Source organism: Bidens hawaiensis, unplaced genomic scaffold, assembly GCF_021521415.1.
Source record: "Bidens hawaiensis isolate Kalapana, Puna unplaced genomic scaffold, B.hawaiensis_p1.1 tig00043320_1, whole genome shotgun sequence".
In the NCBI taxonomy this organism is placed as follows: Eukaryota; Viridiplantae; Streptophyta; class Magnoliopsida; order Asterales; family Asteraceae; genus Bidens; species Bidens hawaiensis.
The window spans coordinates 15,870-40,274 of record NW_027497676.1 but is presented as its reverse complement, the minus strand read 5'-3'; the positions used below and the strand labels follow the sequence as shown (position 1 = coordinate 40,274).

General features: G+C 40.9%; 1 protein-coding gene and 1 pseudogene across 2 annotated transcripts; one reads left to right on the top strand and one right to left on the bottom strand.

Moving 5' to 3' along the window:
* The first annotated feature begins 1,160 nt into the window (after nt 1–1,160).
* On the top strand, nt 1,161–2,669 carry LOC143594200 (reticulon-like protein B9). Its single transcript, XM_077073574.1, has 5 exons — nt 1,161–1,391; nt 1,762–1,942; nt 2,028–2,157; nt 2,243–2,312; nt 2,402–2,669. The coding sequence occupies exons 1-5, from the start codon at nt 1,289–1,291 to the stop codon at nt 2,569–2,571; spliced, it is 654 nt and encodes a 217-aa protein (XP_076929689.1). The 5' UTR covers nt 1,161–1,288; the 3' UTR covers nt 2,572–2,669.
* Nucleotides 2,670–3,618: 949 nt separating this feature from the next.
* LOC143594203 (uncharacterized) lies at nt 3,619–13,716 on the bottom strand (annotated as a pseudogene). The gene is made up of 9 exons (XR_013146282.1): nt 13,329–13,716; nt 12,235–12,312; nt 10,763–11,344; nt 6,926–7,028; nt 6,736–6,836; nt 5,288–5,462; nt 5,038–5,208; nt 4,302–4,401; nt 3,619–4,081 (listed from the first exon to the last, which is right to left on the bottom strand). The product of XR_013146282.1 is annotated as an uncharacterized LOC143594203 (transcript).
* Between the last annotated feature and the right edge of the window lie 10,689 nt (nt 13,717–24,405).

Sequence of the window (24,405 nt, the reverse complement as noted above, 5' to 3'; positions counted from 1 at the left end):
ATTATATGTAGTAATGGATTTTGTTGGAATAAACCTATAACTTTAATGTCATATATTGAAATAATCTAAAAGAAAAGGACCATATATGAAAATTGGTTGAAAAAAAGGTGATGAGGGTTATGGTATTGACAAGTGGCAAAAATGATAGGCTTTTATTAGAATAGATAGATGTTTCAAATAAATAACTTTTAATTCTTTGAAACTTCATCTTATGATAATAGTTTGAGAAATATTTCTATATACCAGGATTTTATAAAACTAATTAATATATAAACATGTATATTTATTATAGTATATTTTGCTTAATATTTAACACTATCGTTTCTCTATAAACACATAAATTTGTGAGATTATAACAATTCCTACGTATTTTGTAATAGTTTGTTGAGCTTGTTAATTTGATATATGACCATTGGTCCAATAATAAATGAAGTTGGCTAACTGTGTTGTTGGGTAATAGAAATACAGGGGAAGGTTAACGTACAAATGAATTTAACGTGCTAAACATGATAATCAAGTAGAGTAATTATATATACAAGTAAAGTAATTATGTAATTGCATCATAGAGTAATTACATAATTACTCTACTTGTATATATAATTACTTTATTGGATTCTCACGTTTAGCACGTTAATTCATCTGTATTTGATCCAAACCCTAGAAATATATATATATATATATATATATATATATATATATAATAACTTTAAATGGATATTTCAAGTGTTTTTCCCTAACCAAGAAAACTAAAAACCTATATATTCATTAATATTTATCTTCACAATTATCTTAATTTATATATTCAATCTTATGTTCGTCTATTCATTTTTTTACTAAAAGAAAATTTATAATCAATGCGGTTTTTTTTATAATTAGTATTTACTTTAAAAATATATCATTATTATTAAAAAGACAGATGTATTTAATAAGAAAGAAATGCGAAAAAGGAATTGTGAGAGTGGATATGGAAATGACCGGTGACAATAGAGATTCGTATTTATTAGATGATATAGATATAGGTAAATGTAAAAATATTAAAGTTAAAAACTTAAAATATAAAAATGAATTGTTAAGGAAAAAAACATAAAGTCGATTAATTAGCTTTGGTCATGTTGTGAGGAGGAAAGTCATCACAAAGTCATGCCTTTCTTCCAACCCTAAAGATTTCTTGAATGCAAAGCTTAGAACACTTTAGCTTGATTATATAACCTATGCATCTTTCTTTAAATCCAAACAAAACACAAACATATAAACACCCGAACCGACATTTTGTCTGATCGTGACTAACATGCCGATATATACATCTTCTGACAGCGACGATCATGACCATGTAAGCGGTAAATGGTTTGGACGTGAAAGATCGTTGCATGCCGCACTTGGAGGAGGACAAGGTAACATTTGAAGAAAACACATCTCATTGTCACCATTACATAACAAATATATTTTAGCTTTTTATTAATTTTGTTTTTATTGTATTTGGATCATTTGTATGGTTTTATAAATTTATGTAAAAAAAGAAAAGAAAAGTTGATATCTATTTATATAAATTTATAGAAACTGAAAACATATATTGCTAAAACCGATCACAAATTTGGAGACAAATTCAGTTGCTAAAACCGATCACAATATAGATTAACGATGACGTGATTTTGGCCGAGAAAATCAGTAAAAATAATTTTAGCTATAGTTTTTGTGGTTCAAATACTCACTTTAGCAATATGTTTCACTTTTTACTGACACGAGATTGAATGTATGTTATAGTTGCGGACATTCTTCTATGGAGAAATAAAAGCGTGTCCGCAGCACTTCTGTTAGGGTTTACAATGATATGGTTTCTCTTTGAAGTACTCGAGTACAACTTTGTTTCTCTTGTTTGTCACATCACGATCCTTGTCATGTTGATGGTCTTCGTCACATATACCGCAGCAAAATTCACCGATTGGTAATGTTATTAACCTCATATACTTAATTCTATACTCAAAAACCAATATGATTTAATTAATATATCTAAATATAATTTCCACCAGGGATCTTCCCGATATCCACCAGATAACGATCCAAGAAACCTCTTTCAGATGGTTGTATCGGAAACTAAACTATGTTTTACTTCGGTTTTATGAGATTTCGAGTGGGGAAAACTTTCTCGAGTTTTTCTTGGTAAGTACATTTATCTATAGAAATTGTTTCCGGTAACATTAAACTTATTTTCGTTGATTCTATATAAACTATGATTATGTTATAGGTGATTGGGGCATTGTGGATGACTTCGGTTATTGGAAACCATTTCAGCTCATTGAATCTTTTGTTCTTCTGTAAGTGTCGGTTTTGACTTTTGAGGTTTGAAACATATGTTATACATTAGAAGTTGATCTTATGATAAGACCGGTTTCTTTGAATGTAGGTGCCATATGTCTTGGGACTTTACCGGCATTGTACGAAGAGTATGAGAAGGAGATCGATCATCTTATTAGCAAAGGAAGGAAAGACGCGATGAAGATGTTTAAGAGATTTGATGCTGAAGTGTTGAAAAAGATCCCAAGAGGTGGTGTGAAGGAAAAGAAACGAAAATAAGTGTGATTGATTTAATTGTCTAGTTTAAAAGCTTGTTATTGTAATGTTATATATCAAGATTGACATGTAAATAGAAGTACATGACAGAAGTTACATAAAAAATTTGTAAACGTTACATACATAATCATATATATATATACTAATTGACATGATTAACTTTTTAATTGATAAAAAATTATATATACGTTTGTTTGTGCCAATATTTTTAAGATTATAGTTATCACGCATAAACTGAGTTCCGGTTTAAGTTTCAAATCAGACCCCATCATTAGTTAATGATGATATCGAACATGATGGAGTCTGTTATTCAGTGATGGGACCGTGCAAGATATAATATTAAAAAAAATAACATAAGAAACGGATATGATATTAGATGATACATATCTCAGTTACCTGAAGTATACATAGTCATTTACTTAACCCATACCCGACTACCCGTAGACGTTTTTGTTTAATTTCATGTCATTGGGTAATAAAATATATCTAATATTCCGATAACTTTTAGTTTTCATATTTTTATTTTACTGGGTAATAAAATTAAATAAAATTTTAGAAAAGTAATTTTCAACAAAAATACAAGGTAAACCCAACAAATATTGAGAATATAACACGATTTTATTATTATGGAACTTTAATTATACACACGTCCCTAACCCAGGCAGGTGCCAACCAACATATCAATCGAGTTGGGAACCATGATTACTAACACATGTCCCTAACCCGCCCTTGTGCCATCGACACGCAAATTGAGTAGGGAACCATGATTACTTATACATGTCCTTAACCCGACCAGGTGCCAACCCTACGCACCATTAAACCATCAAACCCTGAATAAGAAACGAACCCAATTTTAAAAATTGAGTATGGATATGTAATTACACACGTGTCCCTAACCCAGCCAGGTGCCAACCAACATAGCAATTGAGTAGGGAACCATGTGCCAACCGACACGCAAATTGAGTAGGGAACCATGATTACTCAATACACGTCCCTAACCCGGACAGGTGCCAACCCTACGCACTGTTAAACCATCAAACGATGAAAACAAACAATGAACCGAACTGTTCGGATCTAAAACCGACAACTTGCTTCAGTCAGCAACGTTTTTAACACCCCTGAACTGCTTGTTTGTTCTTCAGATGCATATGAATATTTGTACCATTATTTTTATGTATACTTTATACAAAATAGACATACTAAGCAATCCTGATATAGATTTTAGAGATAGACCCCGGGAAACAAATATTGTAGTTTGATACATAAGGCGAATAATGCATTAACCGAAATAAGTAATATACATCAACGACGTTAATACAACATACGTAAGTATACTGATCGCAAATTGCTAAAATAATTTTTTTTAAGAAAAAAACACACTCAAATGGTTTTATACAACACCTTACTATTACATTAATTTAAAGGCTATCTACATTACTTTATAAATACATAATCATTTCTGGTCATGACCACTTAAAAATTCTATTACACAGGGATATACTTCATCCACAGCCTGCAATTAAACCATTAAGAGTATTTTATTATTTTATTATTTTATTATTATAACTAAAAAATATAATGTTCTATTTTATATATAACCGTGAACACAGCCCGTTTAATCAGTTGCATAGATGGCTATCTAAAATCCAAATATCATATCGTTGATTGCATTTTGTTATAGTTAAGTATCTAGTTTCGATTGTTTGAAAAGGCGAGAAGGTTGGAAGAAATACCAGTCGGCCCCCAACTAGATCATAATGGGCATAATGCGGGCCATCCGGTTCACCAAAAACTTTATGGGTTCCAAATTCTCAGGAATCAGCTTTGCCGTTTCTGCTCATTCAAATCAAAATAACCAAGTAATGTCAAAAGAAACCAACATTTCTATACTACATTTAGGGTGTAATATGTGTAAACGAGCCCAGCCATGAGCTATGAGATCAGCTTGTGAGCTACTCAAGATTGGCTCACTAAAAGCTCGAACCAATCCATGCTTAAACGAGCTCGAGCCTGAAAATAAGCTTGTTTTATAAACGATCCTGAACCCGAGTGTCACTTATTGAGCTCAAGCCGACTCAAGAGCCTAAACGACCATGTTATTTATATAATTTTTATTATTACATTAGATATATAATAATTATTAATATATAAGAATAAGATTATAATAATACATATATGTAATGTAAAAAAGTATAGATAAAATTTATACAAAAAATATTTATAAATAACACTAATCAACTCATAAAAATATACGAGCCGAGCTCGGGCTTGAAAAACGAATCATGACGCAACCTCGAGCAGTCGAGCTTTAAGAACAAGCCAAGTTGGAGCTCTCATAAGTTAAACGAGCTCGAGCTTGGGCTCGGCTCGTTTACACCCCCCTAGGCCCTATCTGGCTCGGCTTGTTTACACCCTAAACTACATTCTAGAATGTTTCAAACTTTAAAAAGAATTTAACACAATAAATACCTTGTACGGCTTCTGGGGGACATATTGCATCTCGATCACCCGCAATAGCCAAAACCGGGACGTTGATTTTATTAATATGGTCTTGGTAGAAAAAAGTCCCGCTTCGGTCACATAAACCACGTTCTCTAAAAGCCGATGCCAGCTGTAACAAGAGTTTAGCAGGTATCATGCCTGCATCAAGTTTAAACCAATGTTGTCAACATGAAACCCATATAAAAGAACGTGAAACAAGTGTGCATTCAGTACTTACAAAAGTTGTTCGGAACCAGTTTTTTTAGTAAATCTGGATCCATCATATCTCGTGCTGTTATCATATGACTAAGCCATGATAATACATAAGGAGGACGAGATGTAAGAGGATAAGCAGCTGTCAACATTGCGCCTAAAGGAACAATAGGCACATTAAGGATTTGTGCCGGATCAACCTGCAAACAATAATTAGATAAATAGCATTTTACTACGGTTTATTGGCCAGACAGAAGTGTTAGCAAGCTACTCAAGAACAGCTAGCTAAAGGCTCGAATAGAGCCGGGTTCAAAAAATCCTGAGTCTGGACTCGAACGTAATTTTGATAACTTGTATAAATATATAACCACTTGATACATTGTAAAAATACATAAATTATTATCATTTATGATAAATACCATATATTGTTTTCTATATAAATACATTACTTTCTATATAATACATTGTAAAAACGCATATACTATTTAATATTTAATACATTATAAATATCTTTATATATATTATTATGATAAATATAACTAAGTATCATATATTGTTTTCTATATAAAAAATTATAACTATAAATATATAAAACTAATCATATATGTGTATAAGTAAATAACTAAAACATAATAAAAGAACCGTCTTGAGCAAAGCTCAAGATTTAGACAGAGAGCTCTGAACAAGCCAACACCTGGCTCGGTTAAGCCCCGCTTGTCTTGGGGGTGTGTGGCTGTGTGCATGGCTCAGTTGGGTTGGTTTCGACCCAAAACAGCAACCATAACCGAAATATCGGTTAACCAGAGGATTATAATCAACCGGTTATGACTAATCGGTTTTACAAGTTGATTTGGTTCAGTTATGGGTCTGTTAACGTGAACTAGACCTGGTCATAAAATGTTGGGCCCACCTGACTAAAATAGACCAAAACAATGTAATTGGGCCTAAAAGTTGGGGCTTGAAATTATTTAACCACTTAATAATTTGCTATTAGACATTTCGCTTGAACAATGTGAGCTTTACCATGTGACATTTGCAAAACTTTTACTATTTCTTAGGTTACAGATCAGTTAAGGTAGTAGGTCAGGTCAGTTAATGATTTAATCATGGTTTACTAAATTGTTGGTCGGTTGAGTTTTGACGGTTATTAAAATCGGTTATTAATATAAGAATAACTATAACCGATAAAATCTGCCTAATCACTCATTTTATGATAATTTCTCCCCCTATAGTTATAGCAGTACTGTGAAATTCTCTTAGTCTCGGAACTAATTGTCTATCTAGTAGCCACTCCTTGGTTTGATGAGCTAAGTGAAATCCGCTAATTTCGGTTTTCGGGAAAAAGTCAAAACCGACCCACTGGTTTTTGGATAGGTTCAATGAATTTGGTTATGGGTCGGTTGATTCAGTTTTATGCACATCCCTAGCTTGTTTACACCCCTAGCTCCAAATAACACCAAAACATTTTCTTACAAGTGGTAGGAGTAACTTGAGTGATGATTTTGAAGACGTGTAGTCGAGTGATGATGCCAGAGTAACAACGGCCGCCAAACCGGGATCCCGTCCTTCATAGCCTTAATCATTAAAGTATTACGAAACTAAGTATTATTTCATAATTCAGTTTCTTTTAATATAATAAAAACAACGGGATTTGAAACTTTACCATATCGCGATAGCATTGAATATAGTAAAATTCCACCCATGGAGTGTCCAATAGCAACCAATTTACCATCTTCGGGTTGAGTATGAGCCTTTATATATTCCATCTATTTGTTTATAAGATTATTATATCTCTGCCGCCACCGTAACACGTCGCCGGAGCTCCGCCGTCGCCGCCGCTCAACGCCGCCGCCGCCGAAACTCAAGGGTTGTAGATTGTGTCACGTTTCTAGCTTATTCTCGTTAGCTCACGGTGTCTCGTCCCGGTTTCAATATTGGTGACTTGCTAAAATCCCGGTGAGATCGTTTCATATCTTTTATTTTTGTTGGCAATAGGCCTTGATGCTGCTAGAGTAGTCAGTCCAATTTATCTGTTACTGTGTGCCGTGTGTCTATTATTATTATTATTAGTTTTTGTTACTACTATTATTATTATTATTATTGATTTGGTGTTCTATTGCTTGTGTTTGTGTGATTAGTTGCAACCATAGAGCGTAGGAACCATGACTATTACCTGAGACCATGTCCTGAATCGAGGGGTGTAGGAAAGAGTAAAGATAGGGAGCGTATATTGCGTTTGGCTTCTTGGAATATAGGAACATTAAATGGTAAGTTGTTAGAATTGGTAGATGTGCTTAAAAGACGTAGGGTTCAGATAGCATGCCTCCAGGAGACTAAGTGGAAAGGACATAGAGGGGCTGAGTGTAATGGGTATAAGTTGTGGTACTCGGGGTCTGATGGAGCTAGGAATGGATTGGGGTTTCTAGTGGCTAAGGAAATACACACTAGTGTGGTGGAGGTGATAAGACATAATGACAGGATTATGGTGTTGAAATTAGTACTAGGAGAGGAAGTAGTGGCAGTAGTCTCCGCCTACGCGCCTCATGTAGGCCTAGGGGATCAGGAAAAGAGAGAATTTTGGGATTGCCTAGACGCAGTGGTAGGGGGCATACCTAGGGGGGAGAGGATTTGCATAGGAGGTGATTTTAATGGACACATTGGTAAGGCTAACGATGGTTTTCAAGCCGTACATGGGGGTTTCGGTTTTGGTGATAGGAATGAGACCGGAACAGATCTTCTAGAGTTTGCGGTGGCACATGACCTAGGTATTATAAATTCTTTTTTTAGGAAACGAGATTCTCATTTAATCACTTTTAGCAGTGGCGGACGCGACACGCAAATTGACTACCTTTTGATGAGGCGAGGAGACCGACGTTGGTGGAAGGACTGCAAAGTCATACCTGGGGAGGCAGTTGTGACTCAACATCGACTACTAGTGACTGATATAGCCTTCAGAAATAAGCTGACTGTTCGAGAGAAGAAAGGTACACCGAGAATTCGATGGGGAAATTTGAAGGACGAAAATCTCCTTCTGTTTAAGGATAAACTCATACTGCATACGCGGGCTCGACTAAATGGGGACTCAACTCATATATGGGAAGCTATGGAGACAAAGATCATCCAAGTAGCAAAGGAGACTCTCGGGGTCACAACAGGAAAGTTAGGTGGGCATAAGGAGTCTTGGTGGTGGAATGACGCAGTGCAAGACAAGATAAGGGACAAACAAGGATGTTTTAGGGAGCTAATGAGGTGCACGAATGAGGAGGAGCGAGTGGATTTGAGGGACAACTACAAAACGGCCAAGATAGAGGCAAAGAAGGCAGTGGCGGAAGCAAAGAAGGCGGCCTTTAAACGGATGTATGAAAGTCTAGAAACAAAAGAGGGGGAACATGCTATGTTTAAGATTGCCAAAGCCAGGGAGCGTAGAAGGCAAGATCTAGGACCGGTGAAGTTCATAAAGGATACAGATGGGCATGTACTGGTCAAGGAGCAGGACATCAAGCTAAGATGGCAAACCTACTTCCACAATCTTTTTAACAATGGGAGAGCTTACCAAGAAGAACATGACAACACAAACTTTCATCGACAACAATCGAATAACTGCTACTGCCGACGGATCACACGAGAAGAGGTGAAGGACGCACTTAGGAGGATGGGAAGGTCTAAGGCGGTTGGCCCAGACAACATACCCATCGAGGTGTGGAAGTGTCTGGGGGAGGAAGGAGTCATGTGGTTAACTACTCTGTTCAATAGTATTCTCAAATCAGGTAAGATGCCAGACCAGTGGAGGAGCAGCGTTGTAGTTCCTATCTATAAGAACAAAGGAGACGCCCAATGTTGTGGTAACTACCGAGGAATCAAACTACTAAGTCATACTATGAAGCTATGGGAAAGAGTGATTGAGGTTAGACTTAGACGAGAAACTCAGGTTACGGTCAACCAATTTGGCTTCATGCCGGGGCGTTCCACCACAGAGGCAATACACCTTATAAGAAGATTAATGGAAAAGTATAGGGAGAAGAAGCGTGATCTACATATGGTGTTTATTGACCTAGAAAAGGCCTACGACAGTGTGCCACGACAGGTGCTCTGGGAGTGCTTGGAGGGTAGAAGAGTGCCCAGGAAATACATAGAGATAATTATGGATATGTATACCAGGAGTGAAACAAGTGTCCGTGCGCCAGTGGGGGATACTGATCTCTTTCCTGTAGAGGTAGGTCTTCACCAGGGGTCAGCGTTGAGCCCGTTTCTTTTTGCAGTAGTCTTGGATGAGTTGTCAAGGTCGATTCAGGGGACTCTCCCGTGGTGCATGATGTTTGCAGACGATATTGTGTTACTTGCTGAGAAAAAACAAGATCTAAACATGAGGCTTGAGGAGTGGCGAACAACCTTAGAGACAAAAGGTTTAAAGATTAGCCGATCTAAGACGGAGTACCTACACTGTGATTTTGGTGAGATAAACGACAGTGAAGACGCACACATCACAATTGAAGGGCAGGTGGTCCCGCAGGTAACGAAGTTCAAGTATTTAGGATCATTTGTACAGAGCGATGGGGAATTAGACAGTGATGTGACCCACCGAGTTCAGGTAGGATGGTGTAGATGGAAAGCAGCCACAGGTATATTATGCGACAAGAGTTTCCCGACTAATCTGAAGGGAAAATTCTATAGGGTGGCAGTTAGACCTGCAATGCTATATGGAACAGATTGTTGGGCCATCAAGAAGGCACAAGTGCGGAAGATGGAGGTAGCAGAAATGAGAATGCTACGTTGGATGTGTGGGCACACAAGGCTAGACAGAATAAGAAACGTTGTGCTTCGCGAGAGATTAGGGGTGGCGAACATAGCAGACAAGATAAGAGAGTGGAGATTGAGATGGTTTGGACATGTAAAGAGAAGACAGACGACGAATCCTGTTAGATCCGTAGAAAACATTACTATAGAGGGGAGGAGGGGTAGAGGACGACCGAAATTGACTTGGGATGAGAGGATTAGGCATGATTTGATAGACCTAAACCTCTCCGAGGACATGGTTGAGGATATGAATTCGTGGAGAAGTAGAATTAAAGTTAAGGATTTTTAGAGAGAATTGAATACCTTAGGGCTTAGACTTAACTTATTTAGGTCACATACCATAATGGTATTTCCTTTACATATTTTATTATTATTATTATTAGCTTTTATATTGCGGTTAAACTGTGACCTTTTTATTAATATTATTATAATTAGTAGTAGTTTTTTATATAACTGTTAAACTTTGATTTCCTTTTTTTGCTTCATACACATGTTCTTAGAGCCGAGGGTCTCTCTGGAAGCCACCTCTTTATTCCTTTGGATAGAGGTACGGTGTGCCTACATCCCACCCTCCCCAGACCCTACCTATAGCTCTGCTGTCGGTGGGATTTTACTGGGTATGATTGATTGATTGATTGATTATTATATCTTTATTTGATGTTCTGTAAAATATATAACTAGACAAAATTAAAACATGTCACCTCACCGCAGCAGGAACGTCTTCTTCAAGATAATGATCAAAATCCCAATCAAACTTGACAATCATATCCAACTGCTTCTGGAAATCTTCCATAGTTGTGATCAAGCGTTCTTGCAGGTCAAACAACGGAGGTGAAACCGAACGTTGACCTTCTTCAATAACATTAATCAGCTTTTGACTCAAATCCCGTATTTGGTTCACAACACCAGAGTCTTGTCTTACTTCTAACAAACTTAGAATGTTCTTCTTTATGTCATTAAACCGTTCTGCTAGAAAAGAACCTCCTACCAAGCCAGATACTCTATCTGATAGCGTTATTAGGGTTTCAGTTAACTTGTTTACAAGTACTGACTCCTCAAATACAGTTGGTAATACGGTTAGTTGTTGGTTAGTTTCATTATTGTTTGAAGATTGTGAAGTAATAGCTTCTGCTCCAGATAAAGAAACAGCTTCCATTTGATTAGATATTTCATGAGCTGATTGTTCAATCTCTTTGAGATTTGTAGCTTGTGTGCTTAAACCAGCTCCTCTAACCTCAAGAATCCAGGTGTCAAATCCTTGATCACACATATGCCGAGCAAATGAAGACTGCAAAATTTTATACAGTTTTAAAGACCAATTTATTTGTGAATGTTGAAAGCATAAACCCTGGATTGTGAATACTGCATCGATCCAAAAATTCACAGCTGCTATAGCACTAGGGGTGCAAACAAGCCGAGCTACTCGTGATCGGATCGATAAAAACTCGAAACGAGCTGAGCTTTTTCAAGCTTGAGCCGAGCCCAAGCCTCAAATAAGGCTCGTCTAGTTAACAAGCTCGAGTCTTGTATGGGAAGCTTGTTTAGGCTCGTTGGGCCTTAACGAGCCACATGCATTTTTAAGTTTTACCTCTTTTGGACGTCTATGTATTAATGTCACACTGCACAGCCAAGCTTGGGTTCGTTTAAGGTACTGCACGAGCTCAAGCCAAGCTTAACCCCATTTAAGGTTTTTCTCAAAACATATAAAATTGATTAAAAACTGTATATAATTTAATTAATAAATAATAAACAAGCCGAGCCTAGGCCTAACCCTAGTTTTAACAAACAACGCATGAGTGAAGCTCAAGCTTTTGAAAAAGAGCTCTAAACAAACCAAGCTCGAGCTCTTGTAAGTCAAAATGAGCTGAGCTCGAGCTCAGTCAAGCTCAGGCTCGGCTCGTTTACACCCCTAGCTTTTATTCGTAAACCATAGATTGTGAATGTTGAGCACTAGATGACTTGTTTTGAGGTTAAAATCCTTAACTCTTACTGAACTGTTGAAGCTAACTTCTAAATTCATACAAATTGATTACTTAATCACACAGGCATGAATCAAGATTGATGAGAAATTTAAAAAAGCAAAACTCGATAATCATATGCGCAAACTCATCAACAACGGTACACGCTAATCGATTGGTAAAGAGGAACATGATGAACATGATAGAAAAACGAACTCACCTCAGGTGAGAGATCATATCCGATCGCATTTGTTCCAACACCTGATAACAGCAACAACGGATGCTTTCTTCGTACAGCCTGAAATCAAACAATTAAAGCAACAAATCAACCAGATCCACACATTCCGATCAACAAACATGCAAAATTAAACAAAATCAAAAGCAATAGCAATACACAACTGAACTTCAAATCCATTAACAAATCACCTGAAATCAAACACTTCAAGTAACAAATCAAACGGGTCCACACATTCCAATCAACACACACGCGAAAGAACCTAAATCAAAATCAACAGTTCTGTACACAACCAAACTTCATCTCCGTTAACAAATTACATAAAATCAAAACATATCGAGTAACAAAAGTAAACGGATCCACGTATTAATCAACAAACATGCAAAAAAAAAACCCTAAATCACGAGCAATACGCAACTGAATTTCATCTCAGTTAACAATTTACCTACAAAAATCAAGCATTTTTACCTCTACTAACACATAAAACGGATCCACATATTCCAATCAACAAACATGTACTAATAAATATCAAAATCAATACACAACTGAATTTCATATCCGTAGTAATCAAACATTCCGAGTAACAAATCAAACAAATTCACACATTCCGATCAACAAACATGCATAATAAACCTAAACCAATACACAACCGAATTTCATTTCAGTTAAAAAATCACCTGAAATCAAACAAATTCACACACTAATCAACAAACATGCAACATAACCTAAACTTAAAAGCAATACACAACTGAATTCCATCTCAGTCAACAAATCTCCTGAAATCAAACACTTCTACTAACAAATCAATCAGATCCACACATTCCGATCAACAAACATGCATAACAAACCTAAATCAAATTAATCGAAACCAATACACAACTAAATTCAATCTCCGTCAACAAAAAACCTAAAATCAAAAGCAATACACATGTTAACTTCATCTAAGTTAACAAATCACCTGAAATCAAACACTTAGTAAACAAATCCACACATTCCGATCAACAAACACGCAAATTAAACCTAAATCAAATTATTCAAAACCAATACACAACCAAATTCAATCTCCGTCAACAAACTACCTTCGGACTCGGACAATACCGCCACAACGCCAGCCTCCAATCCGAATTCTCAACCGAAACATAATGCAACTCATCCGCCGTACATATCGGAGGCTTATTCACAACCTTCTCACCGTTAATCCGAATCTCGTTCGTTTCATCCGAAGAGAACGCCCTAACGAGTGACGTCATCCGGATCGGCGGCACCGGTCGCCGGAGCTGAACGCCGAGGCAGCGGCGGAGGAAGCTGAACGATGACGGTGATGACGTCATTGGAAGCGGTGGTTGAGGTAACTGTAATCGGTGGTGAATTGTTGCTGACGTGGCCATTATTGGATATATGGATATTATTATTGATGATGATGATGAGATGTGTGTTTATGAAAGTTGCGTGTCATGGAGTCAAAGGAGTAGTTGTGGCGGTATAATAATAATAATAATAATAAGTTATGTTATGAGGAAGATGATGACGTGTTTGAAGCTGGTGGTCACATTATTATTATTATTTATTAATTTATTAATCTGCACGTGACAAAATCACGTTATGAAGGAACATATACCAAACTATATAATTGACCGGTTAAACGGATAGGAAGAGACTAAAGTATTTATGGGTGATTTGACAACTATTGTTGTGTTAGAGCATTCAAATCAAATTCTTCATTTTTATCTCTATAATTACAATAAAAGACATTACATTTTCTCTCTCATATACAATTAAATATTAATTTTTTACATCTTTATCATTATTTTTTATCTCTCCTCTACTTTCAAATATATTAAAAAAATAAATAGAGGATGAACAGTAAAATTTACCCATCTCTTTAAATTTTCTCTCTTCTCTACTCACGACCACTTACCATTCTCTAAAACTTTTTAGAGATTTCTCTCACAAATATTTTAAAGGACCTGATGTGAATGCTCTAAGATTGTGTGTTGTAGTTGAAATTTAGATTCTAATTCATCTAATAATATTGTGTCATGCAGTGCTGACTGAACACTCGTTGATGTCGCATAAGTCTGTTGTGGTTCAGGCGAACGGTGGCTTCAGCAAATTTTATGATTTTTTTTAATTTAAAACAGTAATAATTATATTAAAAGATAACTTTTATAATAGCATTAGTTTTACTATATTAGTATTAGTGTAATAGTGTAATTATTATAAAACTTAATATAATACTAGATTTTTAATAATATATAAATATAAACAAGGGATGTGATCCTCCCACACCACCCCCACATGCCTATACGGCTCGTATAGGGTATACATGCCTGACAAGGGGACAAAAAAACAGCTTTTTGCAGCCTATACGACTGTATAGGCATTAAATGTCTCGTATTGCATTCAGACAAAACCATAAAAGCTATACGGTCGTATAGGGCTATACGACCGTATAGAAAATAAAAGTTATACGATCGTATAGGGCTATACGACCGTATAGAAAACATTTGCAGAAACATTCAGACTGCCTTAATCGCTGCCGGAAAACGATTTAAAAAAAACCTCAAATTTTGGGGTGCATTTTTATTTTAATGTATATTGACTAGATGTTAAAAAAACCTCAAAATTTTTATTATATGTAAGCAACAAATATGCCTAGACAGTCTTGAGCTTTTGACGAGCTAAGCTTGAGCTCAACATTTAAATCCGTTACGATAAATGAACCAAATACGACCCGTATAAATAACATACATTATATATATGGTCATCATATATTTTTTAAAAAGTGTCTATAAACGAGCCAAATACGACCCATATAAATCACATATATTGTATATATGGTCATCATTTCTTTTTTTAAAAAAAGTGTTTATACTGCCGTATATGCCTATACGAGGCACAATAAACGATGGCAGACAACCTCTGACACGATTCAGGTCCTATACGACCGTATAGCCCTATACGAGCCGTATAGGACCAAAAATGGTGTATGAAGATCTAGGGTGGTGTGAAAGGATCCCTTGCCATAAACAAACACATTTATTTTTACCAAACACTCACATCTTCTCCATCATCCATCCCTCCATTCTATCCCTCTCTACACTCTCTCTATGTACTCTCTCTCCTTCTTCTCCCTTCACCAACCGCGACCAGGCTCGCCCCGGCTCGTAGAAGCCCCGTCGCATTGTCGTTCACGGTGTGCCAATGACGTGGCTAGCGGCTGCGATGAAGCAACCATAAAATGGACAACCGCAGCCTAATGAGAGGTGCATAAAATACTTGGATTCGGACTTGATATGGAATTGGTTCCTACTCGTATATGACCCTTGGATACGACTTGGTAGTAGATTTCTCCTCGGAGCCGTACATGGAACCGGAAATGCCCAGTCAAAACCCGACCCAACTCGAAACGGGACGAAACCCGAAAATTAAGATAAAATATCCAATTATACCTAGAACTGGTTCCTACTCGACCCGGTTTTGACATTTGTTGATCATACCCAAAATTGATTCTTACACAGTTCCGGAAAAAAAAAAATAACTTGTGCACCTTTAATGTAATGGATATTATGAAATTTGAATGTATTATTTTTCACGATTTTTAGTGTAATTGGTTTTGAAAGGTTCCCCGTATGTGAAGAAACACTAAGTGACCCTGTACAGATTATAGATAATCTGGGGGTTAAGTAATGTTTCCCACGGATGAGGTCTAGCTGAGAAGGCTGTTCTTCAGGAGACCTGCAAAACAAACACCGTAAGCTCGTCACTGAGAAGGGGGGGTTCCTCCTTGTGACCACCCTCCGGCGTGAGAATCAGACTAGGTTGCTCTGAATATAAGTGTATATTAAGAGATTGCTAGATAACTGGATAGCAGATGATCTTACCATTCCAAGATATTGGAGTATTTATAGCCGAAGGTAGGTTTCCTAGAAGGTACAGCCGGCTGAATAGTATTCCTGTTCAACCAACAGTGGACTATGCACAGGCCATACTGGTTGGTGGGTAGGTTACGGCCAACAGTAACAAAGTCGGCTGCACTATTCCACCAACTGTAGATTATGCACGTCCCACTTACTGTGGATTGTACGCAGGCCATGCTGGTTGGTGAATAGGTTACGGCCAACAGTAACACTATTCCACCAACTGTAGGCCGCGCATGCTCCTCAGTAAGGGTTGGTGAGTAGGCAGCGGCTAATAGTGACAAACAGTACTAGAGGGTGCTCCTCCTCGCCCTGTTGTCGATGAGCTGTCACCCTGTGATTGGCTCATGGGCTGTTCTGGTCAGATCGTCTGTCCTATCCATACCTTGGTAGGTATGGTACAAAAGATCTTTCAGAATCAGACTGGCTCATTTAGGCGGGATTGTTCCCGCCTTGCTCATTCCTTCATGTGACTACTGAAGTAGCTAGTGTCTTGTGCGTGTAGCCCTGCTGTCTGCGGGTAGCCTTCCCTGATGGCTTGTATCCGCAACTGCGGGAACAGGCGGGGTACTTCACCATTGGGAGGCTTTCCCTGCGTGTTCAGCTTGTGTACTGCGCGTAAGATCCTATGAGCATGGTGGGTCCTGCGGGAGCAGATGGCCTTTGCGCAGACGTCCCTGTTCAAGGTGAGTCTTGCGGGACCAACTGGTCTCTGCTGGGACCTACCTCTTCAAGTCCCCCCAGTCCAATGTTCTTCTCCTGAATGTTTAATAAAGTGAGGTGAACTTTTGGACTTTAAGCAAGGGGTTTTGAAAAGGGTTTCTAGTTTTAAGGTTCTCCGCGGGGATTCTTCCCGCGGGTTTCCTAATGTCACTTGCAAAAATTCCCGATTTTTTTGCTTGATCTTTGGGTATGATGCGGGTAGGTATGTAACCTTCTCGCAAGTCAGGAGCGTTGAGTCTCACTTGTGTGGATTCTCCTTGAGGTTTTAGTGGTTTTGAACATAGTGATCAATTATGTTTAAACCACCAATTCCATCCTGGAGCCTCAAACAATGTATTTCTCGACGTTCCCGCTATGCGGGGATGTTATTTCCGTTTCCACAAGCATTGCCCAGAAGATCCTTCCTGGTTTCAATTCCCTGCCGGGCGCTAGGTATGTGAAGGGTTTTGCCTTAACACTGTACCCGCGCTCGTCTTACGGTTACTTTACTTTCAAGGTACTCCTGGCGTCAATTCCCTGCGGGTGCTAGGTACGTGAAGGGTTTTGCCTTAACACTGTATCCGCACCCGTCTTATAGTTACTTTGTTGCCGGGGTATTCTTGGCTTCAATTCCCTGCGGATGCTAGGTATGTGGAAGGTTTTGCCTTAACACTGTACCCGCATCCGTCTTATGGTTACTTGGTTGCCAAGGTAAGGGGTATTTTCCCGCTTACTTTTGAATCTTTTTGAATTTTGAATTTTGAAATTCGAAAGGTTGGTGAGGATAAGAACAGTCCAAACATCTAAAACGTCGTGTGACGGTTTCTTCTGACTGTGTCAGGACGTGCGGGAAGTTATGGTGACGTGACAGAACATGGTCATTCCAGTCGCTTTTTCAGGCGCGTGGGCATGATTTTTCGGGCGCGTGGCCGCGAAATTACTGGCACACGTCCTTTCAACAGCTGTTGCCAGCTTGCTTTTTGCCACGTGTCATAGTTTCATTGCACCTTTGATTTCTCTCTCCTCCGCATTAAATTCACCGCACTAATTGCGATTACTATATAAAGGGGGAGAGGGTTATTTGCAATTCACACTTTTCACTCTTCTTCTTCTTCTTAGTGATTTCCGGCAAATACTCCCCTTTTTCAGGCAAGCATTTTCCCGAAATCACTCTTCTTTCTGCAAAAATGTCCTCTCGTGATGCTGAAGCTATAGCTGACGACAGGGGTACTGCTGGTGAGTGCCAGTGTGCTCTGCCCGGCGATCAGTACCGGTATGTTGTCAGGAAGTTCATGCTCGATCATCTCGAGCCTGAGTTTCCTGAATCCCACCAGACCGTGTACGATGCCCCCAGTGGCAAGATCGGGGTTTATGCTGCATTTTTTGTCTATGGGAATCTTAGATTCCCATTGACAAAATTTGTTTACCGTGTCCTTGAGAGGCACGGTGTCCATTTGACCGAGCTGCACCCCATGGCGATCGCCAAGATTCGCCATTTTGAGTGGGTGTGCCGGATTTTGGGCATCGAGCCCCATGTGGACCGCCTGATGACCTTCTATACCTGGAGGTGCATCCAAGGGTGGTACACCCTGACGACCCGTATTAAGGGTCTGAAGATTTGCGACACCGAGTGCAGTCTTCGCGCGTGGAAGCAGGAATTCTTCTACATTTCTGCCCGCGCCATCCCCCTTGCCATGAAGTTTAAAAATGGCCAAGCGATACCGAGCCTTCACGCCCCCAACTACCAGGAGGCGGAATGGTTTTCGAAGATATCCCGGATCCAATCTCCGGTTTACCGGTTTGCGGAGTCCGGGATGGTCATGTTAGGGATGAGCCGGGTGTGGAAAGATGCGTCTCTGGTTCCCATCCTCCTCGAATACGGTTTGAACTCTATTCCCTATGGTATGTCTTGTTTTTCTTTTTTGATACAAGTTTGTCTTCTAACTGTTTCTTTTCTTTCAGAGGGAAATGATTTGGAGTCGCTTCTGTTTCCGCGGGAAGCCGACGGTCCCGCGCGGATGGGTACTCGTGCTTTGGACGAGGGCGAGTTGCCCATCCTGGAGCAAACAGCGGATCGGTTTGTGGAGGTCTATCCGCTGGGCCACGAGATCCTGAGCCACCGGCGGCCAGGTAAGGCGATATTCTTTCCTCAACCCCTTAATGTTGTACCCGCTGTTGGAATTCTTGACCTGTCTTCTTCTGAGGAATCCTCAGATGCTCCTCCATTGGTGCGGAAGAAGAAAGCTGCTGCCGGCGGGAAAGGGAAGGAGAAGGCCTCCACGGCTGGTCCGGTGGTTCTATCTGACTCGGAGTCAGATAGTGAAGAGGTGGCGGGGAAGCCCGGTGGTGAGAAGACCACTGTTCCGGAGGCTACGACCGTTACCTCCGGAGAACCAACGAAGACGACGGTGACCGGTACCAAGAGGCCGGCTCCATCGGGTTCCTCCCCGCCCGTCCGTACGTTCAGGGTCAAGAAAACCCGTAAGTACAATCATAATGTCTTTGCAGATTTATTACTTCTTAAATTTATCTAACACTTTCTTCTTTGTGCATGCGTGGATGTTGACGCGTTGCGGGGTGAAGCGCAGGGGAGTACCTCCCCGCCAATGACGGTAGGCTCGGTCAGCCTTCCTGAGGCGTCGACCCAGGCGCCTGCGCCTGCATCCGCTGGTCCAGTTGCTCGTTCCTTTGAGCCAACTGTTCCGGCCGAGATGACGTCACCGCCGGCCGTGAGTGCGATTTTTACAGCATCCTTCACGGAGCCGGCGGTTACTGCTGCTGCTGAGGAGGCGGCGACCGCGGCGGCGACCACAACGGCGACCACGGCGGCTGCCACCATGCCCGCGCCACCGGCACCTACGGCCGGACCATCAGGTACGCGCAGGGCTTCCCGCCGATCTTTGCCCCCTTCCCGTCTGCCTGACCTGTTGGATGGATTTCCTTTAGGTTCAGGTGATGGGTTTGGCGGCTATCGGCCTGTCATTGACCCTACAGGTGCGTAGGGTTCCTTTCTTTTTCCCTTATGTTTTTTATCATCTTTTCCTTACTGCCTTTGTTTCTTTTGAAGTGTCGGATTCCAATGAAGTGTATGTTCCGCGATGGAACATACGCCGAGGAACAACCCTTCGTACCCCTGTGGAGTGCGTGGACTGGGCTCGCCACGCTGCTCCTCATGGTGCGTTGGGGGAAGCCATGGCTAGCTACCAGGAGGGTAGGCTAACCAATGAGCTTCGGGTTCTCCAAGCCCGGATGCAGCCGCGCGTCGAGCTGCTTTGTCGTGAAAACGACAAGTTGAAAGCAGCTCGCGCCAAGGACGTATCTGAGGCGCGTGCTCTCCGGGAGGAGAACCAACAGCTGGCGGCAGCTGCCGCCGACAAGGAGAAGGCCTTCAAGGCCCTCGAGGTTGAAGTTCAGGCGCGACTCGAGGCCCGCTCCAAGGCTGCCCAAGCTGTGAATGAACAGCTTCGGCTGGCCAGGGAGACTGCGCGAAACGCAACCGAGAGGGCTGCCAAGGCTGAAGCCATTGCTGAGCCTTTGCGTGTGGAGAATGAGGAGCTCAAGGCCAAATTAGAGGCTCTCCAACGCGCTCATGATGCCTTGGCAATGGAAGATGCCAAGAAACTCCAGGAAATCTTGGACCAAAGAGGGGTGCTTGACCACACCGAGCGGAAGCTTAAGGGCGTCGAAGAGGCTGCCGCAAAGGAAGTTTTACTTGCCAACCTTAACAAGAGCGAAGCCGAACGCGCCCATAACGAAGCTCAAGCTGCCCTCCAATGGCTTCTTCGAGAAGCGTTGCCTCAGGTATGTTTAGCTTTATCTTCTCGCTTTTCTTTTGTAAGAAAAGGTTCTAATACTTGTATTTTTTCTTTGTAGGTTGTGCGTCGGGTCTTTTCAGAGACCTCTTACGATGATGCTATGACCGCAGCCCTCAACGCTTCTCATGAGGATGGGGAAAAGGCCGGCTTCCTGCTTGGTCTAGGGTTTGTTGAGAAAGGCGTCCCGCCTTCCAACTTCCCTTTGTTCGATGTGGATACCGAAGCCATTTATGACCAAGCATTGAACCAATACGCCGCCTTCCCGCATCCAGTGGTGGAAAAGGTGGACGAAGTAGCTGCTGCTGATGATGGGTTAGCTGTCCTCAAAGCGTTCCTCGAACCACCCCGTTCTTCTGACGGAGCAGGTCCAAGTGGAAGCGGCCCTGAAGCTTGATCCTGAAGATCCCTTTCCATTGCTAAGATAGACTTGTATAGATTTACTCTTTCAGGCGGGTAGTAACCCGGCCATTCTTGTAATATATCATTGAAATATAAATCATTTTGCGGATAAGATTGTTATTTCCTTCTTTGGATTCCTTGCTTTATAAGCTCATGACTTAGTTTAAGTTAGCAATTTTCCAAGTTTTTTAGAATAAGTTAACCTGTTGAACGTGGTTGATGATGGGTTAAAGTTTCGCTTCCTCCTTCGTGATTGTGCGGGTAGAACCGTCACTTGCACTTGGTAGGATGGCTAAACTTTAACCGTCATCTGACCTGCGTGTAGGTTTTCCTCATTTTTCCTCGAAATTTCTAAGTATTTAGGATAAGTTAACCTTTGAACGTGGTTGATAGTGGGTTAAAGTTTTGCTTCCTCTTTCGTGATTGTGCGGGTTGAACCGTCACTTGCACTTGGTAGGATGGCTAAACTTTACCCATACCTGACCTGCGTGTAGGTTTTCTTTATCCTTATTTCTAAGTATTATTTTTTTTTTTTTTTTTTTTAGGATAACCTTTGAACGTGGTAGATGATAGTTTGAAGTTTTGCTTCCTTATTTGTGATTGTGCGGATAAGACCGTCACTTGCACTTACAAAGATGGCTAAACTTTACTTACATCATACCTGCGTGTAGGTTTCCCTTATTTTTAACGTTGTGTTTATGCGGGTTTTGCCGCCTTCCACACGCAACGACTTACTTCTCCTCATTTATGCGGTAAATACCGGCACCAGTGGGGAGTTCATAAGGATAAAGGTAAACACATTATGAAAGGAGAATAATTTCCATTAGAAGTGGCTCTTGGCCTTTTCTTTACAAGTTTTGGAATTGATCTACATATAACATTTGCGTAATTGAGCTCCATTCCATGTTCTTGGGATGGGAGTGCCATCGAGCCTTTCGAGCCGGTATGCGCCCTTTCCCAGAACCTGTTTGATAACGTATGGCCCTTCCCAGATCGGGGCCAACTTTCCTGGGCGTTCTTGGTTCGAAGCCTCGTTGTTACGCAGTATGTAGTCTCCTTCCTTGAAGTTGCAGAGTTTTACCCGCGTGTTGTAGTACTTTTGCATTTGTCGTTTGTAGTTCTCTTCACGCACTGCGGCTAAGTCTCTGCGTTCCTCGGTTAGCATAAGATCCAACCGTCTTTCCGCATCATTGTCTTCTGGCTGACTCAAGACCCTTGGTGAGGGTAGACCAATTTCGACCGGGACCATGGCTTCAGTGCCATAAGTGAGGCTGAACGGGGTTTCTCCCGTACTGGCCTTCTTCAACGTTCTGTTTGCCCAAAGGACGTGCGGAAGCCCGTCCACCCAGCCGGATCTGTGTTTCAAGAGTCTTTTCTTTATGCCTTCGACGATGCTTTTATTTGCTCTTTCCACCTCACCATTTCCTTGCGGGTGTGCCACTGAGGTAAATGTGTGGGTGATTTGAAGTTCTTTTAGCCACTGTTGTAGCTTTTTGTCAGCAAAGTTGGTGCCGTTATCGCTCACCAAATTCTGTGGAAGTCCAAAACGACAAATTATAAATTCCCAAATAAATTTTTTGATATGCTTTGCGGTTGTTTGGGCTAAAGGTTTTGCTTCTATCCACTTGGTGAAGTAGTCGATGGCTACCACTAGGAACTGAACATTTCCTGCTGCTGTAGGAAATGGGCCTGTCACATCGATGGCCCACTTCTGAAATGGCCACGAAGAAGTAACTGGAACCAGTTCGTTTTTCGGGCGATGCGTGTTAGGTGCGTAAAGCTGGCAAGACCTGCATTTTCTGATGTATGCCAGTGCATCCGTATGCATCCCTGGCCAAAAGTATCCCGCGTTGTTTAGCTTGGCTACAACAGCGCGGGGACCTGCGTGTACCCCACAGATGCCTTCGTGTACTTCCCTTAGGAGGTAGTTGGCATCTTGGTTGTCCACGCATCTCAAGAGTGGGCCAAGAAAGTTACGTCTGTAAAGGATGTCATTGACGAGTTGATAATTCAGTGCTTTACAGCGTAGTTTTCTTGCCTGTGTTTTTGACTCTGGTAGTATTCCTGCTGCAAGGTAATTTATTATTGGTGTCATCCACGTTTCTGTACTGGTTTGGATGACACAAATTTCCTTGTGCGGGACTGATGGCGCTTCGAGGAGTTCAATGCGGATGTCCTTTCCCAGGTGGGTGAAGGCTAGTGATGCAAGCTTGCTTAACGCATCCGCAGATTTGTTTTCGCTGCGCTTGACATGTATGACTTTACAATCACTAAAATCACGCATAAGGGTTTTTGCCTGGGCGAGGTACAGGGCCATGGTGTCGTTCACAGCCGTGTATGTTCCATTTATTTGGTTGGCCACCAGCATGGAATCCACGTGGGCTTCCAAGTTTTTCACTCCCATCTTACGCGCAATTCTCAAACCGGCCAAGAATGCTTCATATTCGGCTTCGTTATTCGTACTTGGAAAGTCCAGCCGAATAGCGTAAGTATATTCTTGGCCCGCTGGGTTGGTTAATTTTAACCCTGCGCCTGAACCCTCGTTACTGGCTGCTCCATCAGTATAGAGTCGCCAGACATCATTGACGTCCTGTGCTGGGGAGGGTTGAGCCTCCTCCTGGCACTCTTTCTCCCGCGAAGCGGGGACTTCTGCAATAAAATCGGCCAGGACCTGGCCTTTTATGGCTGGTCTTGGCTTGTACTTAATTGCATATTCTCCCAATTCAATTGCCCATTTGGCTAGACGTCCCGATAATTCGGGTTTGCCTAGAACGTTTGAGAGTTTGAAGTTGGTGAGAATGGTGATTGGGTGGCCCTGGAAATATCGTCTTAACCTGCGTGAAGCATGTATAAGTGCTAAGACTAATTTTTCGAGGGTAGAGTACCGGGTTTCTACGTCTGTTAGTACACGGCTAACATAATAGATTGGCATCTGGATACCCTTTCGTTCTACTAGCAGGACTGCCCCGGTTGCTCTATCTGTTGCGGAAAGGTATAGGATTAACTCCTCTCCCGCTTGTGGTGCTGTAAGTGTTGGGAGTTCGATCAGGCGTGACCGAATCTCCTGAAAAGCTGCTTCCGCTTCTGGTGTCCAGCGGAAGTGCGTTTTCTTCAAGCAGTTTCTCAATGTTGACACGAAAGGAAACGACTTATCTGCATGGTTTGCCAAGAAGCGATTAAGTGCGACTAGTCGTCCATTCAGTGTCTGAGCCTGTTTGATGGTGGTGGGTGATTCCATTTTAACAATGGCTTCGACCTTTTCAGGGTTCGCTCTAAAGCCATCTTTAGTAACAATGACTCCCAAGAACTTCCCTTCTTCC

What these genes read in the sequence shown, in the direction of transcription:
- LOC143594200 (XM_077073574.1), top strand. Translation starts at nt 1,289, where the DNA reads ATGCCGATATATACATCTTCTGACAGCGACGATCATGACCATGTAAGC. An exon ending in ACTTTCTCGAGTTTTTCTTG is followed by an intron (nt 2,158 to 2,242) that starts GTAAGTACATTT and finishes ATTATGTTATAG; the next exon opens with GTGATTGGGGCATTGTGGAT. An exon ending in ATTGAATCTTTTGTTCTTCT is followed by an intron (nt 2,313 to 2,401) that starts GTAAGTGTCGGT and finishes CTTTGAATGTAG; the next exon opens with GTGCCATATGTCTTGGGACT.